General features: G+C 37.1%; 2 protein-coding genes across 3 annotated transcripts in view; one reads left to right on the forward strand and one right to left on the reverse strand.

The window, feature by feature from the left end:
- The window catches only part of LOC129072703 (disks large homolog 1-like), a 257,779-nt gene extending 243,342 nt beyond the window's left edge, over nucleotides 1-14,437 (reverse strand). Inside the window, exon 1 of the mRNA XM_054576190.1 lies at nucleotides 14,381-14,437. Within this exon, the coding sequence (XP_054432165.1) occupies nucleotides 14,381-14,399 (19 nt within the window). The 5' untranslated portion in view covers nucleotides 14,400-14,437. The remainder of the gene's footprint in view (nucleotides 1-14,380) is intronic.
- A 1,918-nt stretch (nucleotides 14,438-16,355) lies between these two features.
- TMEM126B (transmembrane protein 126B) lies at nucleotides 16,356-23,832 on the forward strand. Of its 2 annotated transcripts, XM_054576365.1 has the most exons (6): nucleotides 16,358-16,450; nucleotides 18,652-18,722; nucleotides 19,026-19,144; nucleotides 20,171-20,364; nucleotides 21,455-21,566; nucleotides 21,820-23,832. In XM_054576365.1, the coding sequence occupies exons 3-6, from the start codon at nucleotides 19,035-19,037 to the stop codon at nucleotides 21,992-21,994; spliced, it is 591 nt and encodes a 196-aa protein (XP_054432340.1). In that variant the 5' UTR covers nucleotides 16,358-16,450; nucleotides 18,652-18,722; nucleotides 19,026-19,034; the 3' UTR covers nucleotides 21,995-23,832. The 2 variants fall into 2 exon arrangements, with proteins under 2 accessions (XP_054432339.1, XP_054432340.1); XM_054576364.1 differs by lacking the exon at nucleotides 18,652-18,722 and having other exon boundaries at nucleotides 16,356-16,450.
- The last annotated feature ends 4,096 nt before the right edge of the window (nucleotides 23,833-27,928 follow it).

A 27,928-nucleotide genomic window follows, 5' to 3' on the forward strand; every position in this document is an offset into this window, starting at 1 on the left:
GGAAGTGATGAGTTTTGAGTATTACTTTTAATGTAATTCATTTAATGTATATTTATATAATTTAATTTTTAAATGGCTGTGTTTCAAAGCTGCTTGAAAATTTATTAAAAACCTTACAATAGGCTCTTGCAAGCTGGTATGAGCCCCTTCCGGCATACCACTGCTTCCAGGGCAGCGCTCTCTTCCCAGTCCTCTCCCAGTGGCGTGGATCCCTCAGTCACTTGCACTGGTACTCCTCCATCCTCAAGCCTCTAAACTGCTAGAGGCTTTCTATTCGTATGCCTTAGGTAACCTTTATCCAGTATCCTGACTTCAAATACTGTCAGTACTCTCAAGACTTCCAAATTTATATCTATACAGCTCACACCTTTTCCCAGAGTTACAGACTCATATCTAACATTTCCGCTTTGATGTCTAATAAGCATCTCAAACCTAACTTGTCAAGCTGAACTTCAGGCCTCAGTCATCACCCCCAGCCTGCTTCTTCCACAGTGTTCTCCGTCTCTGATCCTTTCCATTGTTCAAGCCAGTATCACTGGAGTCATCATTATTCTTCTCTACTTCTCTACACCTAATCCATCAGTAAATCTTGTTGGCTCTAACACCAAATTATATACAGAATCCTATCACTTCTCACCACCTCCTGTGCTACCTCCCTGGTCCAGGCCACCATCACATATCCCCTACATTACTGCAATAACCTCCTACTAGTCTACATGCTGTCGTATTTGCCCCCCTACAGTCATTGCTAAACTCAGCAGCCAGAAAGATCCGAAGTATCATAAGTTAGATAATGTCACTCCTCAATTTAAATCCTCCAGTGACTCTCCATGTCACTCAGCAAAAGCCTACCTCTCTGATTTCAGCTCTTACATCTCTCCTCTTGCTCAGTCCACTCCAGCCACAGTGGCCTCTGCTCTTTCTCAATATATCAAGAACTCTCCCACCTAAGGGCCTCTATTCTTACTCTTCTACCTAAACATTCTTTGCTCAAATATCCATAAAGCTTACTCCTTCACTGCTTTCATATCTCTGCTCATATGTCACGTTATCAACGAGGCCATCCCTAATACTACAGTATGATATAGCAAACCTCAAGCTTACTCTCTTGAAATAAGGGAGAATTTCAATAGGCAATAATAAATGGAAAACCTTTTTTAATCAGTTCTTTTTTACCTAAGAAGGTTAGAAATATTAAAATGAATGTGGATGCACAGAAAGTCTTCTCCAATATTAAAAAAGATCTATTAACAAAAGATGGCGGCATAAACATATACTAATACATTTGCTAGGACTTTAATTTTTTTATGCATCCATACTGATAATGTTTTTAACAACTCTTGGAATCAAGGGCAAATATTTAAAACCCCATTTTTGTCAATAATTAAACAATCAGCAGTTTCACTAAATGACAGTGACTTACTGACCTCACTTTCTAACCCATTCCTAACTATTAATCGACAATATAGTAATTATACTCAACCTCCCTCAGTACTTGCATCTTTGCTCTCCAATTATCTGATTATCTTAGTTCCTCAAGCTTTGTTTTTATTTCTTCATTTATTAGATAGGTTTTGAAATTTTACTAAGTACCATGAATCTTTTTCTCTTTTCTTACATTATAATTTTTAAGCTTTTTTTTTTTTTACTACTGTGGCATTTTTGCAGGTATTCACTTATTCTGATCTTTCATTCTTGTGAGCAGCAATTACAAAAAAATGTATCAACAACATTCCCATAATAATATCCGGAAGTATAATTTGCTAAGTAAGAGGACATTCACTAACCCATTTAGCACATATTAACAGTTCAGGAAAGATGCTGTATTCACTCAAGGCAGTTAGATAGCCTCTAAACCAACAGAGCTCATTATGCCCCTCCTCTGTATGAGAAAAATCTGATACATAAAGCAAAATGCTAGGATATTTTTTAAACGGTCATATATAGTCTAGTCTCTCTTAGGCAACTTAGGCTTTTGCATGCCAGCCTCTAGTGCTGCAAGTGTGGCTACCTTTTATCACCACCTGGGGTCAATTTCATTATGCCCTTCTCTGTCTCTACTTAAATTCTTGTTTCTGATTAATAAAAGCTTGAGCTTCCAGGTAATCTAAAATTAGATGCCTCTGCAAAAATGATAAACTAAGCAAATATGTGTGTATGTGTGTGTATATAGGTAGATATGTATGTATATACATATACATACACATATCCTGTATCTTGATATATACATCCTGTTGTGCAATTCAAAAATCCCTAGCAAAATGTTGACAGGTGACAAGATGAATAAAGTTGGAAGTTGAATAATTATCCAAGTAAGTCAAGACTAATATTTTAATTGATGTTCAAATAACCAGGTATAAGTGCAGAATTTTTCACCTGAATTGCCAATATAATGGCTTCAATTATTCTATATTCTTTAGTAAAGGAAATCTTTCTTCATATAATTCCTCTAATGAAAGAATATACTGAAAGAATGAAACTAAATTTGGATTACTTGAAGGCAGGCACAGGAGGAAATGAGAGGGAGAATCATTTTTTAAAATAAAAAATTTTTGCATGAAATATGCAATCCAAAGGATAGAGTAAGTGTGACATAATTGAAATTGTAGGTAATCATGTGTCTGTTAATTAAGGTTCAGCTCTTTTAAGGTTTAAAAATAGAATTGCCAGGAGTTATAAATAATTTGAGATAGGTAATTTAAATTTGAAAGAGCTAATGGCAATAGTGCTAACAAATGAATTCTTAGGAAGAAGGAAAGGATGACACAAAATTATTTACCACAACTGAGAAGAAAAGAAGAATTATAGAATATGTCTTAGGAAAACTTAGATCAAAGTATAGTAGAGGAAAAGATGAACTTAATACACAAATGTGAGAGCAAAGCATTTAGAATCATGAAATATTTTTTTTATCGTCACCCAAAGACATTTTTTCATTGTTTTTAGAGAAAGAGGGAGAGAGAGGAACATCGATCCAAGAATGAAACATGGATCCATTGCCTCCTGTTTGCTCCCAGACCAGGGATGGAACTCATAACCTTTCAGTTACAGGAGGACACTTCAAAAGCATTAGCCACCCTGGCCAGGGAGATAATGAAATTCTTTACATAAATTTATGCAACATTTTTTACAGTTTAGATGGAACTTTTATATGCATTATTGTATCCAATTCTCACTACTGAGAAGTCATATTATACATGAAACTGAAAAGCACAGTGTTTTGTCCAAAATCACAAAGCTACTAAATACCACAGCTTAATCCTAAAGCTTTTGATTCCATGTGTAGTGTTCTCTCCACAATACCACCCTTAACCCCCAGAAAGAGTTGAGCATGTTTCTATGAAAAAGTAAAATAAAATACATATGACCAATCAGACATAAATTGTATCAATGAATTTTAGAATTTAGAATTAAATGTTGAATCTCTAATTTTCTAATGTGTTAAATATAAAAATTATATTTATAACATAAATTTAGGTGGCCCTACCTTAAAAAGTCTAGTGGATAGAAATAATAAGTTATTTCCTTCATTAATCAAATAGTATTGAGTATCTTACTATGTTCTAGGTATCAGAAACTCAATATTGAACAAGACAGTCAATATTCTACCTTCTCATATATTTTATCTGAAAGTAATTAAATAGGAAATTTCAACAAAGTAAAAAATTGAAATACATGCAGTAATGTTATGATGAGGTACCAGGTTCCATGGGAGCAGGGAAGTAAGTTGATGCCATATAAATGATGCTATGTTTAGCCTCATACCCAAGGAGGAAGAACAAACCATGGAAGATTTTTATTTTTTTATTATATTTTATTAATTATGCTACTACAGTTGTCCTGATTTTTGCCCCCCTCAATCCAGCACATCCCATTCCCTCAGGCAACCCCATCCCCCACCATTGTTCATGACCACGGGTCATGAACATGTGTATAAGTTCTTTGGCTGCTCCATTTCCTACACTGTAGGTTACATCCCCATGGCTATTCTGTAGCTACCAACTTGTACTTTTAATCCCCTTGACTCTTTACCCATCCCCCACCCCTTTCCCATCTAGCAACCAGCAAAATACTCTACATATCCATGATTCTGTCTCTGTTCTTCTTGTTTGATTATGGGGTTTTTTTCAGATTCAATTGTTGATAGACATGTGTTTATTGCTATTTTATTGTTCATAGTATTGATCTTCTTCTTTGTCTTAAATAGGTCCCTTTAACATTTCATATAATAATGATTTGGTGATAATGAACTCCTTCAGTTTTTTTCTTGTCTAATGATTTCTCTGCTGGGTAGAATAGTCTTGGAGGTTGATCCCTGTTTTACATGACTTTGAATATTTCTTACCAATCCTTTCTATCCTGCACAGTTTCTTTTGAGAAATTAGCTGACAGTTTTATGGGAACTCCCCACTACATAACTAACTTCATTTCTCTTGCTTCTTTTAAGATTCTTTCTTTATCTTTAACCTTTGACATTTTAATTATAATGTGACTTGGCATGTGCCTCTTTGCATCCATCTTGTTTGGGACTCTCTGTGCTTCCTGGACTTTCATGTCTATTTCCTTCACCAAATTAGGGAAGTTTTCTTTCATTATTTTTTTCTGATAGATTTCCAATTTCTTGCTCTTTCACTTCTCCTTCTGGCACCCCTATGATGCGAATATTGGACCTCTCGAAGTTGTCCCAGAGGCTGCTTATACTATCCTCATTTTATTGCATTCTTTTTTCTTCTTCTTGTTCTGCATGGTTGTTTTTTGTTTCCTTATGAATCCTTCATTACTGGCTGGATCTTTTTTATGCTGCTGAGAGGTCCTCACTAAGTTCCTTGAGCATCCTTAAAACCAGCGTTTTGAATTCTGCATCTGATAGATTGCTTATCTCCATTTCATTTAGTTCTTTTTCTGGAGTTTTAATTTGTTCTTTCATTTGGGCCATGTTTCCTTGTCTTCTCATTTTGGCAGCCTCCCTGTGTTTGTTTCTATGTATTAGGTAGAATTTCTTTGACTCTGTGTCTTTGCAGTGTGGCCTAATGTAGTAGGTGTCCTGCAGGGCCCAGTGGCACAGCCTCACCTATCACCCAAGCTGGTACTTGAGGTGTGCCCTTCAGGTGGGTTGAATACACCTTCCTCTTGTAGTTGAGCCTTGCTTGCTGTTGGCAGATCAATGGGAGGGATTTACCCAGGCCAGTCAGCTGCAAGGATTGGCTGTGATCACTGTCCACCAACCTCCGCCCTCTCAGGAGGCTCAGCTCTGCAGGGACAGCGTGGTGGTGCTCTGACATGGTCTATAGCAGTACACTGGGTGCACTGGCCCTGGGGTTTCCTGAGTGGTGCAGGCCAAAGTCAGCCACCACCTGCTTTTCCCAGGGCACCTGGCCTGAGCTCTAAAGCAATCTGAGGTGGCTGCTACTTGTACTGGACCTGGAGATTCTCACGCAAAGCCAAGCTGTGAATCTGAGCTGGTTGCTGCTAGTGCTGGGCCTGGGGCTCACAGAGGCCAGCTGTTGCTTGTTTAAGAGGATTTAGGAAGTGTTGCAGCGTGAGCCAAGACCAGCCATTCATATGGAAAAGCAGCTTGGGTGGGCCTGTACATTGGGTGGGGCAGAGTCTTTGGGGATCTGCAAGGCTGGTCAAAGAGTGATAGCTAGGTTGATGGGGTCTTGGAAATGGCACTAGCTTGCCAGCTCTATTGAGGGAGGATTTAGAAAAGGGACAATGGCCTCTGCTCGCCTTGATGGCAGACACTTCAGTTTCTCCCTGTATACCACTGGTGCCTTTCAAGCTGTTACCTTAGTGCTGGAGCTCAGAGGGAGTGAGTCTGAGTAGTGAGTCCATGCGGGGGTTCTTTAAAAGGAACTGCTTGGGGCTCCAGAGGTTTCTTCCACTGACCCAAACCCCATTGGTTTTTGCAACCAGAAGTTGTGGAGACTTATCTTCCTGGCACTGGAACCCTGGACAGGGAGCCTCGTGTCGGGGCGGGACTCTTCACCCCCAAGATATTCCTCCTGAATTTTTATCGACCACATGTGGGTGTAGGACCAGCCCATCCTACATCTGCGCCCCTCCTACCAGCTTAGATGGATGTAGTTTCTTTAATTCCGAAGTTGTCAGACTTCCATTCAACTCAATTTCTGATGGTTCTGAGTGACAGCTGTTCTATATTTTAGTTGTAATTTTGATACAGTTGTGCAAAGAGGTGAGCCATGTCTGCCTACACTGCCACCTTGACTGGGAGAGCCACCATGGAAGATTTTTAAATGAAGATAAGGAAGACCATTTTCTAGTGTTTTAAATATATCACGTTACAATATGATATATAGCAACTGGAACAATAACAATTGTTTTTTCCCTTATACCATTTTAAGTGTATATATGCAAAATTGAACAATCATAATTTTATTCATAAGACACTTTGACTAGCAAATAAAAATATTTTATTAGCAAGTATTTATATATGCTTAATTCATATTATTGATGTTATTTTTGTTGTTTTATAAGTTAAGGACAGTTGAAAATAATAAAATGTCAAATATCAATAGAAAAACTACTCTTGTACCAGCTCTTTAAAAAGAAGCTTTTTAGTATTAAAATTTACAGTTTAAGGTAATTTACCAAAGGTATCATTTTATTACTAGTAAAATTAGCTAGCATCTATTGAGCAATTTTAAGCATTCTGCATAGATCACCTTATTCAATCTTTAGAAGAACCCTAAGAAATACTATTATATACATTTATTATATTATATTATACTATATTATTATATTATATTATACCATATCAAAACTTAACTTGTCCTTGGCAATTATAATTTACACCTTCACCACCCCCTAAAAAAGCGTTAATATACTTCAACACCTGTTCATCAGAATATTTCCCCTCTTAAAACAAAAAAAGAAAGATACTACTATAAAATGGTGAGTTTCTATTACTACCTTTCAGGCAAGTCATGTTTTCAGATTTTCTATAGAGTTGTTGAAGAAAACAATGGGGAAAGTGCAAAGTTAAGCAGTAATAAATAGAAAGGAAGAATATAGCAAATTACATCTTCAACTGAATGTTGAAATATACATTATTACAGATGTAACAAACTAGAAAGAGAAAATGAAAAAAAAACAGATAAAACTTTGAATTTAAATTGTGGAAAAATATCTGGCCAAGCTTAAAGCAGATCTAAAGATGGCAATCACTTTGAAAATACTGGACAGTTTACAAATTACTTTAGTATATTGAAAAAGAAAAAATACCCATAAAAAATGTCATCATAATCTATAAAAAAAAAAGCGCAGGATCTGTAAGCAGATGAATCCTTACCATATCTGCTCAGGCTTGTATGACTCTGAACACAACCTACCTCGTTGAACCAAATTTTTTTAAAGTATTCTGATAGTAAGTTTTGTGTAGCACTTTCCTATTTACAAAACAATTTTTACACAGACTAGGTGTTTTTATTTGACCATCAAAATAAGCCCAAGAGGAGACTATTATTGATATAGTCAATTTTAACAGACTATCCTAATAATACTGCACTTGAAGCTCAATCTGTTGGTTTTCTTTAGATAACACAGCCAGCTGATGGCAAAGATTGAATTCCATCCCTGGGCTCTCCTCCGTTGCACCATGTGCCATTCACTTATTCAAAGAACACCATACTTATACAGTGAAAAGAGCATTGGATGAGCTTCTGGTCCTATCACTTAATTAACTTTGCAAAAGTGAAGTTCATACATACTATCTTATTTGAAACAGAAAATAAACAACATATATCATGAAAGAAAAAAGTAATAAACTCTTTCAGAAAAGGAAACTGAAGTTCAGAAGGATTACAAGATTTTCACAAGGTCACCTGGTGGCATCATCATAAGAAGGCATGTAAACTTGATTGTACATGTGGGAATATGGCACTTTGAGATATTAATTTTTTTCTCTCCCTAAATATTCCCATTTCCTTTCTTCTCATTCAAGCAGGTAACTGGTTTCATACTTTATTGCCTCAGGGGATGTATGTGCCAGGACAGAAAACAGGAATTTTTAAGTATTCTATTTTTGCTTTCCTAAAACCTAAGCCCTAAGAATAAAAGAGTTTGTTAGAGAGATAAAAGAGAAATTCTCAGGTTCATACAGAGAGAGGCAATATCTCCAGTCTAGAAAAAGATTTCCTCAGATGAAGAAAACAGAGAGGAATCTTTGGATGCCAAGGCAGCAAGGATCCATGCTCTGTTCCTGGCCCCACTGTCTGGATGGTGGGAAGACCCCAGGGAGAACAGAAACAAATTTGGGGAGGAGGGAGAGGGGCCGGGGAATCCATGTTCTGGAAACAGCAAATCGTTGCCAGACCAGAAAGAACTATTTAGACACAACAACTCATGTCTCAGAGGTCAGCTATTATTTACAGATTATCAGTGACCAACATATACCCCCATTCCAGGAGGAATTCTACCGTAACCCCAGAGAAGCAGGGTAAACCTAAATATAAAGTGAAGTTATTTTGTCTACCACTCAGTGACAATTAAATTTATTTATTCAGTCAGAAATAAAGTTGAACTATAGAAAATAGATGGATATTTCTTACATACCTAAATTTATAGACTGAGAATCCATCTCAATAATTATATGATCTTGTCTCTTCTTCTAAAAGCCGGATCTTCTGACTACAGGTCTAGATGCTTTCCCACATTATCAGTGATGATGATGATGATGATGATGATGATGATGATGATATAGTTCAAGGCGAAGAAAATAAATAATGACCTGAAACAGTATCTTACCATTTCCTACATTGTCTGCTAACCTTTTGTGTCTCATCTTAAATGTTGTATCTCCAAGAAAGAATTCCCTGACTCCCTTAGATGTGTCTAGGTGCTCCTCCTCTGTTTCCATGACACAATGTGTTAACTTCAATCACACACTGAAATCATGTTTCCACATCTGTCTTACTAATAAATTGTAAGCATCATAGCAGAGACTGAATATCATTTCCTACTGCAAATCATGTACCTCCCACAGCCGTGACTGGTATGGCTCAGTTGGTTGGGCATCAACCTGCAAAGCGAAAGGTCACCAGTTTGATTCCCAGTCAAGGCATGTGCCTGGGTTGTGGGTTCAGGCCCCAGTTGGGATGCATACAAGAAGCAACCAATGGATGTTTCTCTCTCACACTGATGTTTTCTCACCCTCTCTTTCTCCCTCCCTTCCATTCTCTCTAAAAATAAATAAAATCTTAAAAAATATAAGTACCTACCACAGTGCCTTGTACATAGCAGGCACTCAATACATCTTTGTTGAGTGAATAAATGACTGAATAACTAAATGGAAGTAAATCCATTGCCTTAAATACATATACAATTTTATCTTTTAAAAATATACAGTTTATTTCCTATAAGAAATTTTAAATAGAACAGAACCTAACAGGTTTATTCCAAGTCTTGTCATACTCAATGATAAAGATGTCACAGCTCTCTAAAATGATAGGCTCCCTACAGAGTTAGGGCCTCAGAGGCTAGCAAGATGGTATCATCAGAAGAAATGAGCTACTTAATATTACCCATAATCTTTGAAAGTTTTAGTACAGTAATTAATTAATTTTCACAGGATTTCTACTTTATAACATCATTCCTATTGTTCTTAAATCCTAAAATAAATGGGGTCAGGAGAATTGTTTCATAATGGAAGTGATGTGGCCATAATTCTTGAAATAGCTTTGAGAAACTTACTAAAAATTGAACTTATGCAGAAAGCTTACTACTTGGAATTCAGAATGACTGACTGGACAGAAGAGACTGGATAAAACTCATGATCCTTTGCTGACAAAGCAACCTACATTAAAAACACAGAGCCCTCGTGCCTTGACTGCTACAAATTCCTGAGCAGGAATTACAGCTGGGGAACAGGACTTCCTCCTCTAGTAACAAAAGATTTTATACATCTCAGCCTTCTACTAAAAAAAATTTTATTATCACTGACATGGTTAAACAGTAAATAAGAAACAAGAGCATATAAGGAGAGTATATAAATAAAAATAAAGAATATTTTTGTAGTTTAGTGAATATATTGTTATAGAATTGATTGGTTGGCCAAGGTATGAATGCCTTAATTCACTGTTTTAAAAATCCAGTATTTTGTGTACATCTCATTGACTAGATAGACTGTCCTACCCAAAGAAGCCAACAATAGCCCTAAAGGAAAGATCAGATATTCCATCCCGTAAGGCAGTTGGGCAGTTTCCAAAAACCTCATAGTTCAAATACTTTTTGGTAACAAATCATTAGCATATCATTTGCACAGTTTCCCAAAATGTAATTACTATAAAATGAACTTATAACAGATTTTATAACAGAATTTATAACAGATCATTTTAGCACCATGACTTTTGTTTACTCTTTAACATACTCCTAATCAGTAGTTGAATACAAAAGTATTCTTCTATTTCTTTCTCCAGATGCTCTCTCTTTATGTTTCCTGGACTGATGAACATTTTCCAAAATCAAGAGTCTTGTGGGTTTATGATTTGCAATAACCCTCTCAACCAAGGTCAAGATGACCCTTTTGAAAGATTTTTAAATCCAAAGTTTTCTTTAGTAAAAAGTCTCTATTTCACTGTGACTTACAGAAATTGAAAAAGTTCAAAAACTACCTTTTTTCTTCTCTCTCTGGAAATATTTAGTATCTAACTCTTGAGTTTTATTGGCTGGGGGAAAAAAACATGGAGTTTTGTGAAATGGAAAAAACATCTCAATATAACATTGGTATAACAAATATGAAAGTTGAAACACAAATTTGCAAAAGGTGCAGTCAATAAATTCAGGTACCTATTTTCCCCTTAAGAGAATGTGTAAAAACTTTATTTTAAGAAGCTAAAAAAGCTAGAAACGGGAAAAGAGTATACACAGGAGACAAATATAAAGTAGTAAGATACTACCAAAAAAAAAAATATTAAGCCATCAAGTGCAGGAAACAGATAATGAATAAAGAAAACTTTAAATGAGGAAGGAGAGTTCTAAGGGGTCTATTTCCCACAGAGAGGAAGAAAAAGAAGAAAAGCAGAAGTAACACTTTTACGAAGTATACAGTCAACCAAAAGGAAAGCCTGTGAAGCCAGGAAACAATCTCAGTTTCAAGGATGCCCATTAGATACATGGCAGTATCATCTCTTTGAATTTTAATTGCACAACATTCTTCAGCATTCTTTAAAAAGAACAATATCATAATATATTAATTATGAAAATGATAGTATTTAACTTTCAGTACATGGTAAAAATAAGTTTATACGTACACCATTATATCACTGAGAACAGTGGCAAAAAAAAGAATTCCAAGAAAATAAAGTGTCAGAGAAATGAAAAACATCAGATAGAGTTCTTTACCAATTTAAAAGAACCTCAGAAAATAGTAGGACAATATTGTTGAAACATAGAAAGGAAATAAGCATCAACCTCAAAGTATCAAAAGCATTGATTCCTCTCCCATATTTAATAAAGAAAATAAAAACTGCTCAAAAAACAAACTGCAATGTACTAAAAAATTCCGGTGAAGCATATTTTATCACTAAAACAGCAACTTTCCACTGAAAACACATGTAAGAACAAAATTATCATTAAATTTTATTTCTTACATTATCTATCATGAAAATAGATTGAACCAATTCAGTAAGTCTTTTTGAAATAGCACTTTACCATGATCTTGAATCACATCAGAGCATGCTAATACAACTGATCTTTGATTGGCCCTGAATTTTCACAAATTAAAATGTCTAAGATGTCCTAAAAGTTCAAAGTTCATTTGGAAGCAAATCAAGTTATTACTGCAGAAAAGAGCCCTGAATGAAAAGCAACTCTGCGGGGAGCCGGGGCGGGGGGGCGGGGGGGGGCAGTGAGAGGGGGGCTGGGAGTCTAATGAAGAAATGAAAAGCTGATTAAACTGCGATCTATAAAAATGTTAAGAGACTGGGGTGGGAGAAGTAGGAAGTAATGTCATAAAGTAACAAAGCAGCAGGGGTTTAAGCAGTTTCACCTTACCTAAGAAGAGTCCAGAACAGTGCTTAAAAATGGACTAAGTGAGATAGCTCACCAATTCCCACTTCCCACAACGTTTATATGTCAGCAGAGAAGCCCCTCTCTACTTTTACAATACTTTTTGGTAACAAGTCATTAGCATATCATTTGCACAGTTTCCCAAAATGTAATTATACAGAATAAACACCAAATGAAAACCCATCCTATGAAAATTTCTTATATGAATAAGAATAGGTATTTAATAATGAATAAACACTTGGATCAATGAACATGGTTATTGCTAAAATTACATTTATTTAGCTCCTCTGTCATATCTACCAGATGTAACAATGAAGAAAGAAAAAAGATCCAAGATGATAGGATAGTAATCCCACAGAACAAATCTAGGTTATACTTTAAAATATATGTTTTACTCATATTTTAGAAACTGTATGTAATTAAGCTTAGCCAATTAAAAATATAATGCACATGTCATAATTTGTATGGCTAGTTGTCCATATAATTCAAAAATATAACAATAGTTTTTAGAGATTAAAAACAAGATAAATTGTTTTTCTAACTAGATCAGTTCATAAAGTAAATAAAATAATGCATATACTTTAGTATAACCCAAATATATACTGGTTTTGCGAATTAGAATTTGACTCCTTAAAACTTGATGCATTACAATCTATCCATTGTTAAACGAAGGGGGGGAGGAAAGGAAAGGGAAAGAGGGAGAAAGTAGAGAAAGAAAGAGAAAGGAGGGAAAGAAGAGGAAAGAAAAAAGAGGGAAAAAATAAAAATTAAATTATTTCTCATAAAGTATGATTCTCAATAACATATCAGCAGTTTTTGTAACTTCCTTTAAAGTTAGGAACTTTTAAGAGACTCAGTTCACTGGGTTTAGAAGCCTTAAGATCACCCTGCTTAGTTAAGTTACACCTAGAACATCAATTGCCCTTCCTCCTCCTCCTTCCCAGATAACACTCTCCCTCCCCCTCTTCGTCTCTCTCCCTTCCCACCTTCTATCTCTTACACACACATAATGCATCTTTTATACGCACATAATTGTCCAAAAGGGACAATGTCTTGAGAACAATAAGTGGTAGAAAGAATAGAAATGTACTGTAAGTTAAATGAGTCAAAGAGCTGTGTCACTTATTCTCTACCTTACCAAAACCATTTTTGTTTCAGATAAGCCAACTGTGTCAGGTCTGGGCAGGTGCGGCTCCAAAATCTCATAAACAGTTTACGTCTTAGAGTGATATTATGGGGTAACAGAGGAGAAGGAAACAATCTCAGTCTTCAATCCCAGTGTACAAAGGGATATTTCTAGTTGTTTCAAAGGTTTTATATATCATTGTCCATCTCCACAGATACTGGTCGGATAAAGCATCTCATTGATCATGTTTCCTCAGTGCATCTTCCAAAGCCACAGGTAGAAGAATTAACCATTGTGTAGAGACAAGTTACACTTTAACCTTTGCCCTGAACTTTAGTTTCAGATTGTATCAACTCACATACTGATCAACATTTGGATCTATGCTAGCCCAATAAAATAGAGTTTCAAGGGTGTTCATATTTGAACCAAGGGTTGGTTCAAAACCCTTGAGAAAGCTCTATAGTTGATCTGATCTTCCATACTATGTTTAAAAAAAAACAACTGGTTTAACTACAATCCTTAGCAACAAAGTTAACCTGTGGCACAGCTAAGCTAAAGTGAATCCCCAAAGTCTGAGCTATAATAAACTATATTTCAGGAACCCACTGATCTTGATCAATTCTGGGGAGGGGTAAGGGGTGGGAACCCAGGTGTTTGCTTCATTTGGGGAACTAGCCAATTAAGTTATTAGATAAGACATATGTCTGGAAAAGCAGAGTTACCAAAGTTGTGCTTTACCACAAAAGTGAAGATTTACACTAGAGTAAACCCAAAAATGAAACTATTTTGCAATCAAAAGATAAATAATAAATCTATTATTTCCTTCAGTGCACACAACTTTGCTATCTTTTACAATATGTAATTCACTTGATAAATATTAAACCCATGAGGAAGAACTCGACTGTACACATTTCTTTTTTAAAGATTGTTTAAAAAGTAACTTTTAACAAGATAAAGAAACTCCCAAATCAGAGATACCATATCTATGTTAATTAGACTACCTAATTTATGAAATCACCAATGTCTATAATTAAATACCATAGTCCTACTTCATTTCACTTTAGCAAAATAATATTACTGAATGATGTGCCACAGAAAAGATACTATTATAATAAATATTTCCCCAAACCCAAGCAAAATTTTACTCTCAAATAGAATACAATTTAAATTACAAATAACACAACCAAGAAAAGGGAAAAAACATATATAGCAAGCTTCATAGCCCACCTTTCTTCTTGACTGGCATTCTTGGTTGTCTCTGCTGCCACAAGATTCAGGATCTCTTTTCAGGTCTCAACTTGATCCAATTGGATTGAGGCCAAGAGCCAGGTAACTGTTGCAAACTGCTTCACCTATTTAGTTTTGAAATCCAGGCTGTCTTCTCTTTCAGATAAAGAAAAAATAATGTATTTTTCCACAATTAAACTTTTGACACTGCCCACAGAGTTTAGAGAAATATAACTTTTGAGTTTTTCAATTTTTTATAAAATATTTATTGTTTTTTTTAGAAGCGGAGAAAATTACTGTAAGCATAGAAAACGTTATTAAAATTCCTCTTCAGGCAGCAACATTTTTGGAGTTCAATGACTAACTCAATTAAGGCACAAACCAAATTTACAAAGCTGTTTCACTACTCGATACATGATCAAATTCAAAGATGAACTAGTTGATGATAGATTCTCAATTCTTTGGAGAAAAATTGAAACATTACCCCTGCCCCACCCCCCAAAAAATACTTTTGAAAACCTCTTTGACTCTAGTCTTTAAAAAGGTGGGTGAGTTTGAACAGTTTTCCGGAGCAGAACACAGACTGAAAGGCCCCTTTCTATTTAGTGGACCATAAGTTCCAGATCTCACCCCTCAGTAAGACAGAATCCAGCTTGCTGTCACTTTCATTTTTTTCTTCTGTGCTCTCCAAGCCCCTCAGGCTTGATCCTTAATGCCCCCTCTGATTCTGATCCTCCCATGTATTAACCGAGAGGATTGAAAAGAAGGAAAGCAATCCCTTGGCATGGAGACATTAAAGTGACAGTGCTACTCAATGGGCACTTGATGCAGGATGAGTTGGCGAAGCAGATTTCTTCACACTGGAGTCATTCACATCATGCCATTTCTTCGCATCCAAGCAGCTGCCTATCCAGCAAGGAAAAACACTGAGACTGTTCCAGAGAAGTCAAACCTTCCCGCAAAGGTGTTTTCTGAGACGCTGTAGTAGTATTAGGCATGTGAGCACAAGCTGGCAAACGGTTGGCGATTTCCTAAATAAGAGAGTTCGGCCGCTTGGCTTCCACATCCACCCTTTCTCTCAATCTCTCTCCAAACTACCCACCTTCCTTTTGCAGCAAAGACAAGAAATCTCTGCTACTACCGCTGGCTACCCCTGCCCACACCCCGTTCTTATATAGAAGAGCACAGAATGTCCTGCACCCTCCACGCGATGAAGTGTTTCTTCAGGCAGTAGAAACAGCAGCACTAGAAATTATATAACTCTCGAATTTGGCTTCTCTAAGACATGGAGACTGGAGGGTCGGGGGTTGCTGGTCTGGGAGGTACTGCTGGGCACAGAACGTGCACAAAAGGGCGCCAGGCCTCCTCGCTGCGCCCCCCCACCCCGAAACACTGGCTGGCAAGGGGGCGGGGGTCTTCTCGGGACGTGGGACGCAAATTTCTCTCCAGTGCCTTTCCAAGCGGAGTGAAAGCATGGAATATGAGGGCACTAAATATTGGGGAGAGGAGTCAGACGGCTGAGAGGGAAAGAGGCCGGTTGGTGGGTCAGGAGAGGCGGTCTCCGGAAGCCGGAGCCTTAAAACACCGGCCAAGCCAGGGGACGAGCTCTCCAAAAGAGTGACAGGGGTGGGCAGTTCGACTCCAGCTATCACAGGTGCCCTGAAGCGAGGAGAGCGCGTAGCTACAGCCCTGCGCTCCGACCGCCCCACGTTCCCTTCAGGATAGGAGAGGGAGCTTGGTTAACAAATAGCAGGGTAAGGGAATGCAGGGCTAGCAGGAGGGGCGGGCCTATGGGCGTCTGGAATTCCTTAAAGCCAATGAGCAGCCATAATTTCAGGACGCCGCGTCCAATTACAGCCAGGATGGAGGGCGCGGCTTTTGACTGGGTCGGGGCGGGCCGAGACTGCAGGAGAGAGGCGTGAGCGGGCCACACTGCCCATCCAGGGAGTTCTGAGTCCCCGCCCACTTGCTAGTCACGTGAGCCCTAAGATGGCGGCGCTCCGGCGTGAGGCTGGAGCTGACCCTGGAGGTAAAGGTGTGGTGCCAGTGGGAGCTGGAGAAGCGCCTGAGGTAGGCGGAAATCCGGGGTGGTTTGGACCGTGATTTCTGCAGCCTTATTGTGTTGGCGGATTTTTCTGAAATGATGCAAGTAAAAAGAATTTGAAAACCTGAACAGAACAGCTCCCAAGTCCATGGGTCGCTCCATCAGTTAAATCCCCAGTTGACATGGAGAGGGAGGGAAAGAAAGTAGGAGACCTAAAGTCTAGCCTTGGTTGCTTGCCGCTTGTTTTCTTTTTGCCTCCGGGCCTTTGCACTGCCCTCACCTTTAACTTGAAATACCTCATACCTCTCTGCACCTCTTCCCACCCCAGTCTTCACTAAATTCTATACTTTCAGGTATTCGTTTAAATGTCATTTCTTCCGGGAAACCTTTCCACACTTTTCCTGGCTAGGTTAAGTTTGGCTTTTGTTATGTTTGGGGGGAAGGGGGTGGCACACTCTCCGTTCAAATTACTTGCTTTTTTTTTTTCTGATCTCTGGCTGAGTTGTGGATTCCTGAGGACATTATTAGTACATCTTGATGAATGTCAGAAGGTGAATAAACGTGGTATAAAATGTGAAGGTCAGGTGATATAGCAAACATAACCATAAGATACTTGGCAAAGTATAAACCTACATAAATTCACTCTTTCCGATATATTGAGGGCCTTGGACTAATGTTTAGATACATTCGTTATAGCAAAATTTTTACATTTCATTAGATGTTGAAAGTCCATCAGAAAGTTAACCATCTATTTCTCTGCTTTAATAACAGTGCCTTCCAAAGACTAGGCACTCGAATATTTGCTGTCCTGTTTGAGTATTTTAGGATCATAACCCTGGGTGTCTTTGTTGCCTATATACTAAGATCATAGTAGTTACTGCCTGAAAGTTCTCTTTGTGGGCAGTGAATTGGATGACAGCAAAATATTATTTATCCAGAGTTTCTGGTTATGATGTTACTGAAATTTGCCTTCATAGAACATTAGATTATGGAACTTCCCTCAGATAGTACTATCTCTTCTCTTCCATTTTCCATTTAGATGTCAGAGAGAAGCAAAAGATTAAATATAGTTTCTGAAAAAAAATTGTAATGTTTTTTCCCTGCCCTCCTCAAATATTCTAGAGAAAAAGATAGAACTACTTTGAGTACAGTCTGTAATGATACAGGGAAAGAAACTGACCCATTATTGTGCAATACCACAGAATAGCTCAGAGGATCCCATATCTTCAGGGATTAATTCACCTTTTCTTAGGGTTAGGATTGCTGCATATCACTTATTCAGCAAATGAATGTTACAGTGGTGTTCAATATGTGTCTATTGACTACCAGCAGCAGAAGAATCACTGGTGCTAAAATGCTGATTTCTTGGCTTCACCCTACTCCTAATTAAACCCATATATCTTAGGAAGGAGCTGGAGAGACTGCTTTTCACATAAATTCCCAGTGTGAGTCTTGTGCATACTACATATTCAGAATCACTGATAAATTATCTTCTGTGTACATTTTGCTTGATCCACTGAAAGTCTCTTGCCCAGAACTCCTGAAATATGAGATTCAGTCTATGCCCTTGACCACATTTAATGTTGTTAAAGTGGAGATTGGTATAAATTGTGACGCGCCAGAGATTTTTAAAAAATCTATTGACTGGCTAATCTGGAATCTCATAATGCTAATGTGGCAAAAACTTTAACAATTTTTTTTTTTTTTAAGAATTTTCATGGACTTCGGAAAGTCTTGCCCAGAGTACAACATTCAGAAAGGAAGCTTTCTGAGGATCTAGATTTTTGTTGTTGTTGTGTTTTGTTTTACCACTAGTTTCTTTTAAGATGCTACAAGCCAAATCATCATGGTCCCTTTTCATTGACAGCCACCTATTCATACATCACACTTGGGACACAGGAACCTTCCAGTCCTAGGGCCCAGTGCCATGGGTCCCTGGCTCACTGGTGTTCTGCACAGCAGTTTCCAGAAAAGGCCCTGCTTCAGCCCTAGGTGCTACGAGGGAGCTGGATATGTAACATATAATCCATAGCTATCCACAACCCACTGTCTCTTCCTAGCCTGGAACAGTGTCCCTCTTTCTGATGTCCTCTCTCACTATTGTCCAAGGCAATCCCTGCTCTCTCCTACCTCTCCAGGAAGCTCAGCATAATCACCAAAATGAGCTCAGGCTTTCATGAGACAGGAGAGAGATAATTGTCAACAAGTAGCGACTATTGTCTTCCAGCTCTGAAAGCAAGAACTGCAAAGGGCCTGGCTACCTTTGGGGAAATCTATAAGAAAAACAAAAGTATTTCAGTAAGTTATCCTTCTACACTAAGTCCTAGGGCACCTCAACCCTTCTGAACCATGTTTTTCTCATCTGTAAAAGTGGAGATGATCATTATCCTACTAATTTTTCAAAGTTATCATGTGAATCAAAAAGCCATTGTACAGCAGGTAGTGAGAGCTCACTAAATGTTGATTGAATCATTAAAAAGTATGTAAAAGCAAATGACAACACCTGACACATTACTAGGGTCTAAATGTTTTTTAATCTGTATCTGTAGAATTTATAAGATTTAATTAGCTCTTACGGTTCTAGGATTTTGTGTTTTCCAGGGCATCAAGATGGCAACATACACACGTGGTCAGCCCAGCCTTTCTCTAAGAGATGGAAACCTCAAATCAATGGTCATCGAAATCATAGAAAAAAAATTTGAGTATCTTAGAAAAGAAAAGTAAGAGACACACCCAGACTGAAGATCAGTGAACCTTATTTACAGACCTTCCATAGTACCATTGTTTCTGAATATCTAAGATCCTATTAACTTTATTGAGTTGGTTGTGAAGAAAACTTACTTTTTTTTTAAAATTGGAGAGAAGCATGGACAGATGAAAATTGTGGTTTGTTGGAATATTAGGACTGTGATAATTTTTCTTAAAAAATGTCTAAAATTGTTATTGAAATGTTATTTGGGCAATAAACATTTTTAAGTTAAAAGTAATTAGGAGAATTCAATTTGGGGGGCTATTTATGTTTAATTAATGATCAAGTGTAATTAAATTCAGTTTAGAATTGATTACCTTAGCCACAGTGCTGAGTTCAACAAACAGGAATACAGTTTCCATGATATACATGTAGTTTCACATTACCATTTTGACTTTTAGATTATTAGAGCTCAAAAATAAAAGATGTTGACCTTAGACCTTACACATTTCTGGATTTAGGTGTGAGTCAGAATAAGTAAATCTAAATCTAGTAAATCTGTTTGGATGAAGTTTTGGAAATCCTTGACAGATTATTTTAAATGTATTTGGACTAATTAAGAAATAGTTATTTTCTAGAAGGCCTAACCAAATGTAAACAACATTTTTCAAATGACCTTAAGCAAATTTTTTAGTAGCAAGAGCAGTCTTCTTAGATTTTAGATAGCTCATAAAATTTGGCTATATAGAAACATATTCATATTTATTTGTGGCCAAAATTTATTCTCTTTAAAAGAGCTACATTTTAGAACCACTATAAATATTCTCTGAAAGAGAATTATATCCTCTGATTAGAATGCAAGTTCCATGAGAAATGGGATTTTTTTTTTTTTTTGCAAAGTCACTGTCCTATCCTTAGAATGTAGAAAATAATTTTACATAGTAAGTGCTCAAGAAATATTTGATGTTGAGTATATATGTAGTAATAGATGACTACCCAGGAAGGTATATCCAGTAAGAAAATATTATGTGGAACTTAATTATTGTTTTTCTGTTAGCCCTTTAAATATACATGGAACAGCGATTATTGGAACAACAGCTAGTTTCTCTGGACTGTTGGCAAACTTCATTTTCAGACACTGCTTCAAGGTTAACCAGGATGCTTTGAAGACATATGCATCATTGACTACACTTCCATTTTTGTCTACTGTAGTTGCTTATAAGCTCCTTGTCACAGATGCTTTGTATTCAGGTAAATTTAAATTCATGAAAGTATAATGTGTTTATGTCTAAGTAAAATTATTCATTAACATACTGTTCCTACTCCTGGTAATAATCCCTTACATTTGTGTATTGCTTTACCACTTACAACGTACCTTCACCTATATTGTCCTATTCTGTCCCCACAATAGTCGAGTAGTATTGTCTTTTTAACAGATAAGCAACAAAGACAAAGACATATTCACATGTAAGAAGCAACATAATATACTGAGAAAAAAGCAGGCTTTGGCATACTACACACATGATTTCAGATCCTACTTCCTACCACTTAAGTTTTGTGACATTGGGCAAGTAATTTAACCTAAGACTCAGTTGTCTTACAGTTAGAACTAATATTATGGGGGCTATTTTACTTTATTATACTTTCATAAATATAATAATACCTACCTCACAGGATTGTGAGAATTAAAGTAGTATATGTTAAATGCCTAACATAGTATCTGGCATATTATAGGCTTCTAATGTTATTTTTTGCCTCTTCCCCTTACCTTAAGTTTCACAACTAGTAATTGTTGGAACCTCTGACGCTGTTCATCAGGTCCCTGCTCAAATATCTCTTCCCCAGGGAAACCTCTGATTCCCTCAGGGTTTCTAGATACAGTCTCTAGTCTTACCTTCAAAACACTGTGAACACTTAAAATTATTTATTTAAATATTTGTCTAGTATCTTTTTTTCCTGGTAGACTAGCCTGAGGGTTAGATAATGGATCCCTTTTATGCAAAACTATCCCTAGCACCTAGCACATGCATGACATACAGACAATAAAAATGTATTAACCTAGAATCCAGATGTCTGCTCTGCTAGTTTAATATTCTTTATTATAAAGTTGCTTCTGCAGCAACCACATATATGAGATAATTCCTTATGTAATGTATAATAAAAGCATTTTTAAGATGTGGTGCATTTGGTCTATATGTACTATAGACTGAATTTCTAATAGTACTTCTACTGCTTCACTATGGTTGAGGACAGTGCAGATAACTACTCTTTGAGGGCACAAGACTTTCTTAATGTTTACCCTGAGTTCTAAAGGGAGGCCAAATTTCCATTTCTTTTCCAGGTAATATAAGCCAGGAAAATTGTGTCCTGAGAAGTTCACTGGTTGGCATAGTATGTGGTGTTTTATATCCCACTGGTTTGGCTTTTTTAAAAAATGGACGTCTGGCAGTAAAGTAAGTCTGTTTGTTCCTTCTCTTCCTCCCTCCCTTCCTTAAAAAAAAAAAAAAAATTAGTGAACTCTCATTCTTTAGCTGTCAGTTCCACTTTTAGTCAAAATATAGTAGTTTGGTATTTCAGATAGCTGACTTTCCGCCTTTTGGCTAGCTCTATGAAAAACCTTGAATAGAAATGAGTTTAGAAGAAATCAACAAATTTGTTATTGAATATGCATCCAGGAAGAGTGTTAAACATTTTTTTTTTTTAAAGGTATCATACCGTTCCACTGCCACCGAGAGGAAGAGCCTTACTTTATTGGGTGATGCTTTGTCAAACAGAGGTAAAAGGAATGCTAATTCCTCTAGCCTTTCAGATGGTCTTTGGAATACATAATGGCATAAAACATTATGCAATATTTGAAAGTACATTTGAGAAAACTACATGAAGATTGACCAAAGAATGAATGGATTTTTTATGATAAGGACTCAGGTCTTGCTGAAAAAGTTCAAAGTAACTCTGAACAATTTGTTTCTATTCTTTTTTGCCCTAGTATATAGCAGGTTCTCAGTGAATATTCAATAATTCAATAAATCAATGTAAGTTTTGTCTTCCTCGGTGCATGTGTAAATAGGCTTGAGTCCTCAAGTTCTGATCTATACATTTATATGTTCATTCATTCATCAGACATTTATTGAGCAGCTGCTGCATCTCAGGCACTGTGTTACATGTAACAATAAGTCTTTACCCAGAAGGAACTCACAGAAGAGAAATTTAAAATGTGAACACAAAGCATGAGAGGGTTTGAGAGGTATACACATAATTCTGTGGGAACATTTAGGATGTGGCCATTAACTACTTGGGCAGAAGGGAAAGCTATAGGGAAAAAGTGACATTTGACTTCATTTTGAAGAAGTTGAAAGTTCATAAGAAAGCAAAAAACAGAAATAGCTTATGGCCCATTCCTCTAAACTCTGATTCTGTATACGTACTAGCTTATTATTGTTAGCAAATTATTTTTACTATGTTGTTTAAAGAACATAAATTGAGTGCCTATTTGCTGTGCATTGAGATAGGTACCAGGAGTACAAAGATTCAGTCCCTGCCCTCAACAAGCTTGAAGTCTAAAGAAAAACATCACAGCCTGCTTCTTCATATCTGCTAGAGTATTCATCTCAGTTTAGGAATGAACACTAATGAAAAGAATAAAACACAGAATGAAATTCCACATCTCTTTCTCCTTGTATTAACCATGTAGTGAGATTAAATATTTGGCCATCTGAGGGCCCAAGCAACACAAAGCAGAAATGGAAGTTTTGAGAAGGTACTTATAGCATCATATACAGCAAGCTAAAATACATGCACTTTCTTGCTAATGAAAAAAAAAAGGTTAGTCATCCATCTTTCTGTTCTCAGAATAATTTATGATACTTGAAACTCTAAGGAAAGAGCAAGTGATTGGGGTGGGGCAGGGGGCATCAAGCCAAATAGAAAACTAAACCAATGATACTCATATTTTAATTCTTAAAAAATTATGAGTACATGAATGCTTTCTCATTGTGAGATATTCAAATGATCCTCAAGTATATATATAGGGTGGGCCAAAAGTAGGTTTACAGTTGTGAGTACATGAAACACAGAGAATACTTGTATTATTATTTATTATTATTTTTCATGTGAACAACTGTTAACCTACTTTTGCTCCACCCTTTATATATATTTGCTATACAGAACAAGACTTGAAAAGTCCTCCTGCTCTCCCAGTCAATCCTATTTCTACTCAGTTCTCTGGAGGTAGCCATTATAAAGTTAATGCCTCTTTCCTTGCAATATTCTTTTGTAATTTACATATTTTAAAATAAATTGTATTATCCATACATACTATGCTGAAAATTTTTACTTGACTGTATGTCTTAGAGATCTTTCCAACTCATTACACATAGGTCCAACACATTCTTTTTAGTGGCAGTACATTTTTGAATAGTCCAGTGTTCACATAGGTGATTCTTCCAACCCCTGGTCTCTCTACCTTACCACTTATTCCGATGGTCATACTTTAGACCCATCCACCTGATATAATAGTCTGTAGCATTTGAGATGTGAATAGTCTAAATTGAAATGTGTTACAAGTGTAAACCACAACAAGTTTTGGAGATTTACTATGTAAAAGAGAATGTAAAATATCATGAATAATTAATCTATGGATTAGTTGTTGAAAGGTTAGTTATTTATATTAGATTAAATAAAACACATTCATTTTACTTCTTTTTATAATGTGTCTACTAGGAAATTTAAAATTATATACGTAACTCATTATATTTTTATTTGTACTATGTTGCTCTAGACCTTGTCATTATCAATAAATTCAAATTCTCCACATTCTCAATTTTAAAATCTGATTTTATCACTGTCTCCTGTCCTCCAAGTTCATTTCATCCTCATACTGTAACTCCAGCATTACGTTAGCCTCAACGGAACCTACAATCCATCGATCCCACCAACTTCTCACTGTCCCTCCCCCCCGACATCCTTACTGCCCTTCTCCAGCTTCAGCCACAATCTTTTTAAAGTTTCCCAGTCTTAAGGCAAAAAGAAAAAAAAATGAGTCTAGCTAAAGTTGATTTTTAAATATAGGTTTTGGCCTCTGTGGATTTTCTGTTCATGTCTTTGGACCATTTGATTTATAGAAGCTCTGTAAATTCATTTGATTTATAGAAGCTCCAAAAATTGTTTTATTTCTTGATATGCTTAGGTAGTAATCTGGGAAATTCAGCAAGGTTGACTTATGTTTATCTCCCCTGCCATAAGAAAGCTGAAGAGATTTGTACTTCCATGATTTCAGTTTGCCTTTTCTACAATAGAAAAAGCTGGGGATTCTTTGCCAAAGTGGCTGTATTAGGTCTGATAGGGGAAATTAGGGAAACCTTGATCTGGGTCTGAGCACAAAGATGAAAATAAGTGAACAGCAGTGAAGAAGGCAAAATCCTAGAGGCATGATACTTTTGAGGTGTCAAGTACAGCCTGGAGCTCCACTATCAAGGTTCAAATCATGGTTTCACTAACTACCCACAGGATGACTTAAGTTATTTCACCTCTCTGCCCCTCAGTTCCCTCATCTGTAAAATGAAGAATAAAGATTGTATAAGTCAGAATGAAATTAGTTCATATATGTAAATCAAACAAGAAGTCTAGAGAGAGGTCTGGAGACACTTGAAGAGAGACTGCGGACAGAGGCTTTAGGGAGAGAACTGAGAGAGTAGCCAGTGAGATCCCCGTGCTGACTCTTCCCCCACACAGGTGGAGCTTGAGAAGACCCAATAACCCCGCCCCCCGAAAGGACTCCACCCTGCCCTGAGCTGTCTAAGGCGACCTGCTAAGTGCAGCGTGACTAGATTAACAGCTGAAGGAGACAGCCACAAACAGTAGACTCCTAGAAGTCTCGAAGAGACTGCCTAAGGTCAGACAGGGTCAACATCTGACATTATCAGAGGCAGATCCAGAAAGAATAAAGAGCAGTCTCTTACCATAGAAGTTCACACCACAAAGTCAGAAAATCAAGACAGATCAATTTAAGAAGCAGACGCAAAAAAGAAGAGTCTCACAAATAATAGGAAGACAAACACCCCCGCAATAGAAGGGAAAGGAGGAATCCCCACAAACAGAACTAAATGAAATAGAGGCAAGTAAAGTATTAGATACTGAGTTCCAAACAACGGTTCTAAGGAAGCTATAATGGTTTTAAATTTTTTAATATTTTATAATTAACTGACATTTTTTAAAAAATCAATCTGCATGAAGAAAGAAAAAGAAAGATGGAACTCCTACCTTTTGCGACAACAGGGATGGAACTGGAGAATGTTAAGCTAAGTGAAATAAGCCAGTTGATGAAAGACAAATACCATATGATCTCACCTATAAGTGGACTCTATTCAACAAACTAACAAAATAAACCACAGGCAAGGAAACATGGAGCAGACTGAAAGTGACCAGAGGGGATGGGGAAGGAAGCCAATGTGGAAAGAAGGGGAAGGGACTAGACAAAGAACATGTATGAATTACCCATGAACATGGACAACAGAGTGGGAACTGACTGTGGGAGCGGGGAGTGGGGGTGATGGGTGAAGAGGGGCAAAGGGGGGGGAATTGAGACAACTGTAATAGAATAAACATGATTTAAAAATTTAAACAAATTTTTTAAAAAGTCTATGTGTTGCTGCCATTATTATTACTACCTGTACAGTCCTTTCTCTTGCTTGTAGTTGAGTTTAGCATTTTTCTAGAAAAGATTATAAAGAAGCACAATGAAGAAAATTCACAAGATATATTTCATTTGAATAAATATGTGTTCATTCAGCTGATACTCATTCAAGACCTAGTGTGTGAAAGATATTGTATACCACACATTTGGCTTTACCTAACCTTTTTGACTATGTTATCTCTGAAAACATACTAATGAACTGCTTTGCAGTGAGGTTATAAAGATTAAAGGACAGGGAACGATACCAGGCATATAGGAGGTGTTCAATAAATGTCTTTACATTGTCTGTTTTCCCTAGTGGGTATATAAGAATGACTAAGATGTTGTCCCTACTATGAGAACTTCCTTTCTCTTTTGCCTTTTTTCCTCCATTTCCTCCAACTCCCTTAACCATGTGATTTCCCCCAGCTTTTGTATTGCATTACATTGCATAGTTAGCAATGTATTCAGTATTTGAATTTTCAAGTTTAAGCAGTAATATAATGAAGAAACAGTATTCTACAGATATGGCTGAATTTAATAGAATTTGTTCACTCAGCTTCCTAAAGCTCATTAAAAAGAAAATTCTTCCAAAGATACATAACCCTCTACCTTCATCATTCTAGCCCTACAAAGACAGTCGCACCGTCATTAATAAACACAAATAATTGAATCTTCACTGAAGTAACAAAACCCCTTAAAGTCACCCTATGATTAGTCATAGCAAAAGAAAAGATGGGTGAACTTCAAAATAAAACTAAAAAAAAAAACATAGTATTTAGTGAGTAACCTTACATACCTCTATACCTGTAAATGAAGACATTGAAGGAGGGGATGAGCAGAAAAATGTTTTTTGAAATATTAATGGCGGAAAATTACCCAAACTTGATGAAAACTATAAAACCACAGATTCAAGGACTCCTAGTCCAAGGTGGCAACAGAGGATGCTCCTAAACTCACCACCCAAAGACACCCTGAATCTACAACACCACGCAAAGCAATTCCCCCTCAACGAAATTCAGAAACTAGCTGAGTGACACCTACAGATCAGGCAAATGAGAAAATACACCAAATAGGTAAGGAAAGGACTGAAACACACTCACCATAAACCCCATCCCAACACAGCAATATATAATCAGGAGGGAATTCAAAAATCTCAGCTTCTCCCAAAGAAGGGAAATGTTTGGACCCAACTACCTAATGCCCCAACATTTAAGACTTCTACCTCAAGGTAGGGCCGCCAAAATACCTAGCTCTGAAAGCCAACAGGTTTGCTGTCCATGAGACCCACAAGACTACAGCAAACAAAAAAGTGGTTGTTAACTGGTACAAACACTCACTGCAGCTATCTCCCCAGTGCAGAGTGAGCAGGCAAAAAAATGCCCATCTCCCAGTTTTCCCTGAACGAGGTCTATTTGCATGCTTTTTAAAAAAATGCTGCCTGAGGGTCAGAACTCAATTTAACACTTCTAGGAGCCAATGCAGTTCTTCCTAGAGACTAGGAAAGCCCGCAGACACCTCCCTACCTTCTCTCCTGAGGCCACTCCAAGTCAACACTACCTCCCTGGAAGGAGCTAATACATCTGTACAGCAGCTTTTGTACTGCTACCCAAGGGGCAGGTCCCCAGATCTGGCTCTGATAACCAATGAGCTTCCATCCACTAGTCCCACAGGACTACAGCAAACAAAGAAGCAGTTCTTAAATCAGCTATATTTTTAGGGCAGAAGGAACCCTCATCTCTCAGTCTTTCCCTAAAAGCTGTCTATTTGCATATCTTAAAAGATTCTGCCTGATCAGGTTTCTAATACAGCAGGCATTGAGGGGCTAACTTCAATCCTCCCCAGAGACCAAGGAAGCCTGCGGACACCCCTTACCTTCTCCCTCTCCCTTCAGCCTGTTCCAAGTCACAGTATCTTCCTGGAAGGACTTTTTATTTAGATGTAGTTCCACTTGTTTATTTTTGCTTTTGTTGCCTTGGCTCTTTGTGTCATATCTAAAACATCATTGCCAAGACCAGGGTCAAGGAAGCAATGCACTCTTAAACAACCAATAGGTCAAAAAAAATCAAAAGAGAATTTAGAAAATATCTGGAGACAAAAATAAAAGGCCAACATCAAAACTCATGGATATAGTGAAAGCAGTAA

Source organism: Pteronotus mesoamericanus, unplaced genomic scaffold, assembly GCF_021234165.1.
Source record: "Pteronotus mesoamericanus isolate MK-2021 breed Mesoamerican mustached bat unplaced genomic scaffold, CSHL_Meso_final contig_33, whole genome shotgun sequence".
NCBI classification, from domain to species: Eukaryota; Metazoa; Chordata; class Mammalia; order Chiroptera; family Mormoopidae; genus Pteronotus; species Pteronotus mesoamericanus.

Bases quoted from the DNA above. Each gene is read 5' to 3' on its own strand.
- TMEM126B (XM_054576364.1), top strand. From the start codon at position 16,370: ATGGCGGCGCTCCGGCGTGAGGCTGGAGCTGACCCTGGAGGTAAAGGT. The intron at 20,365-21,454 runs GTAAATTTAAAT...TTTCTTTTCCAG, and splicing joins CACAGATGCTTTGTATTCAG to GTAATATAAGCCAGGAAAAT. The intron at 21,567-21,819 runs GTAAGTCTGTTT...TTTTTTTTAAAG, and splicing joins AATGGACGTCTGGCAGTAAA to GTATCATACCGTTCCACTGC.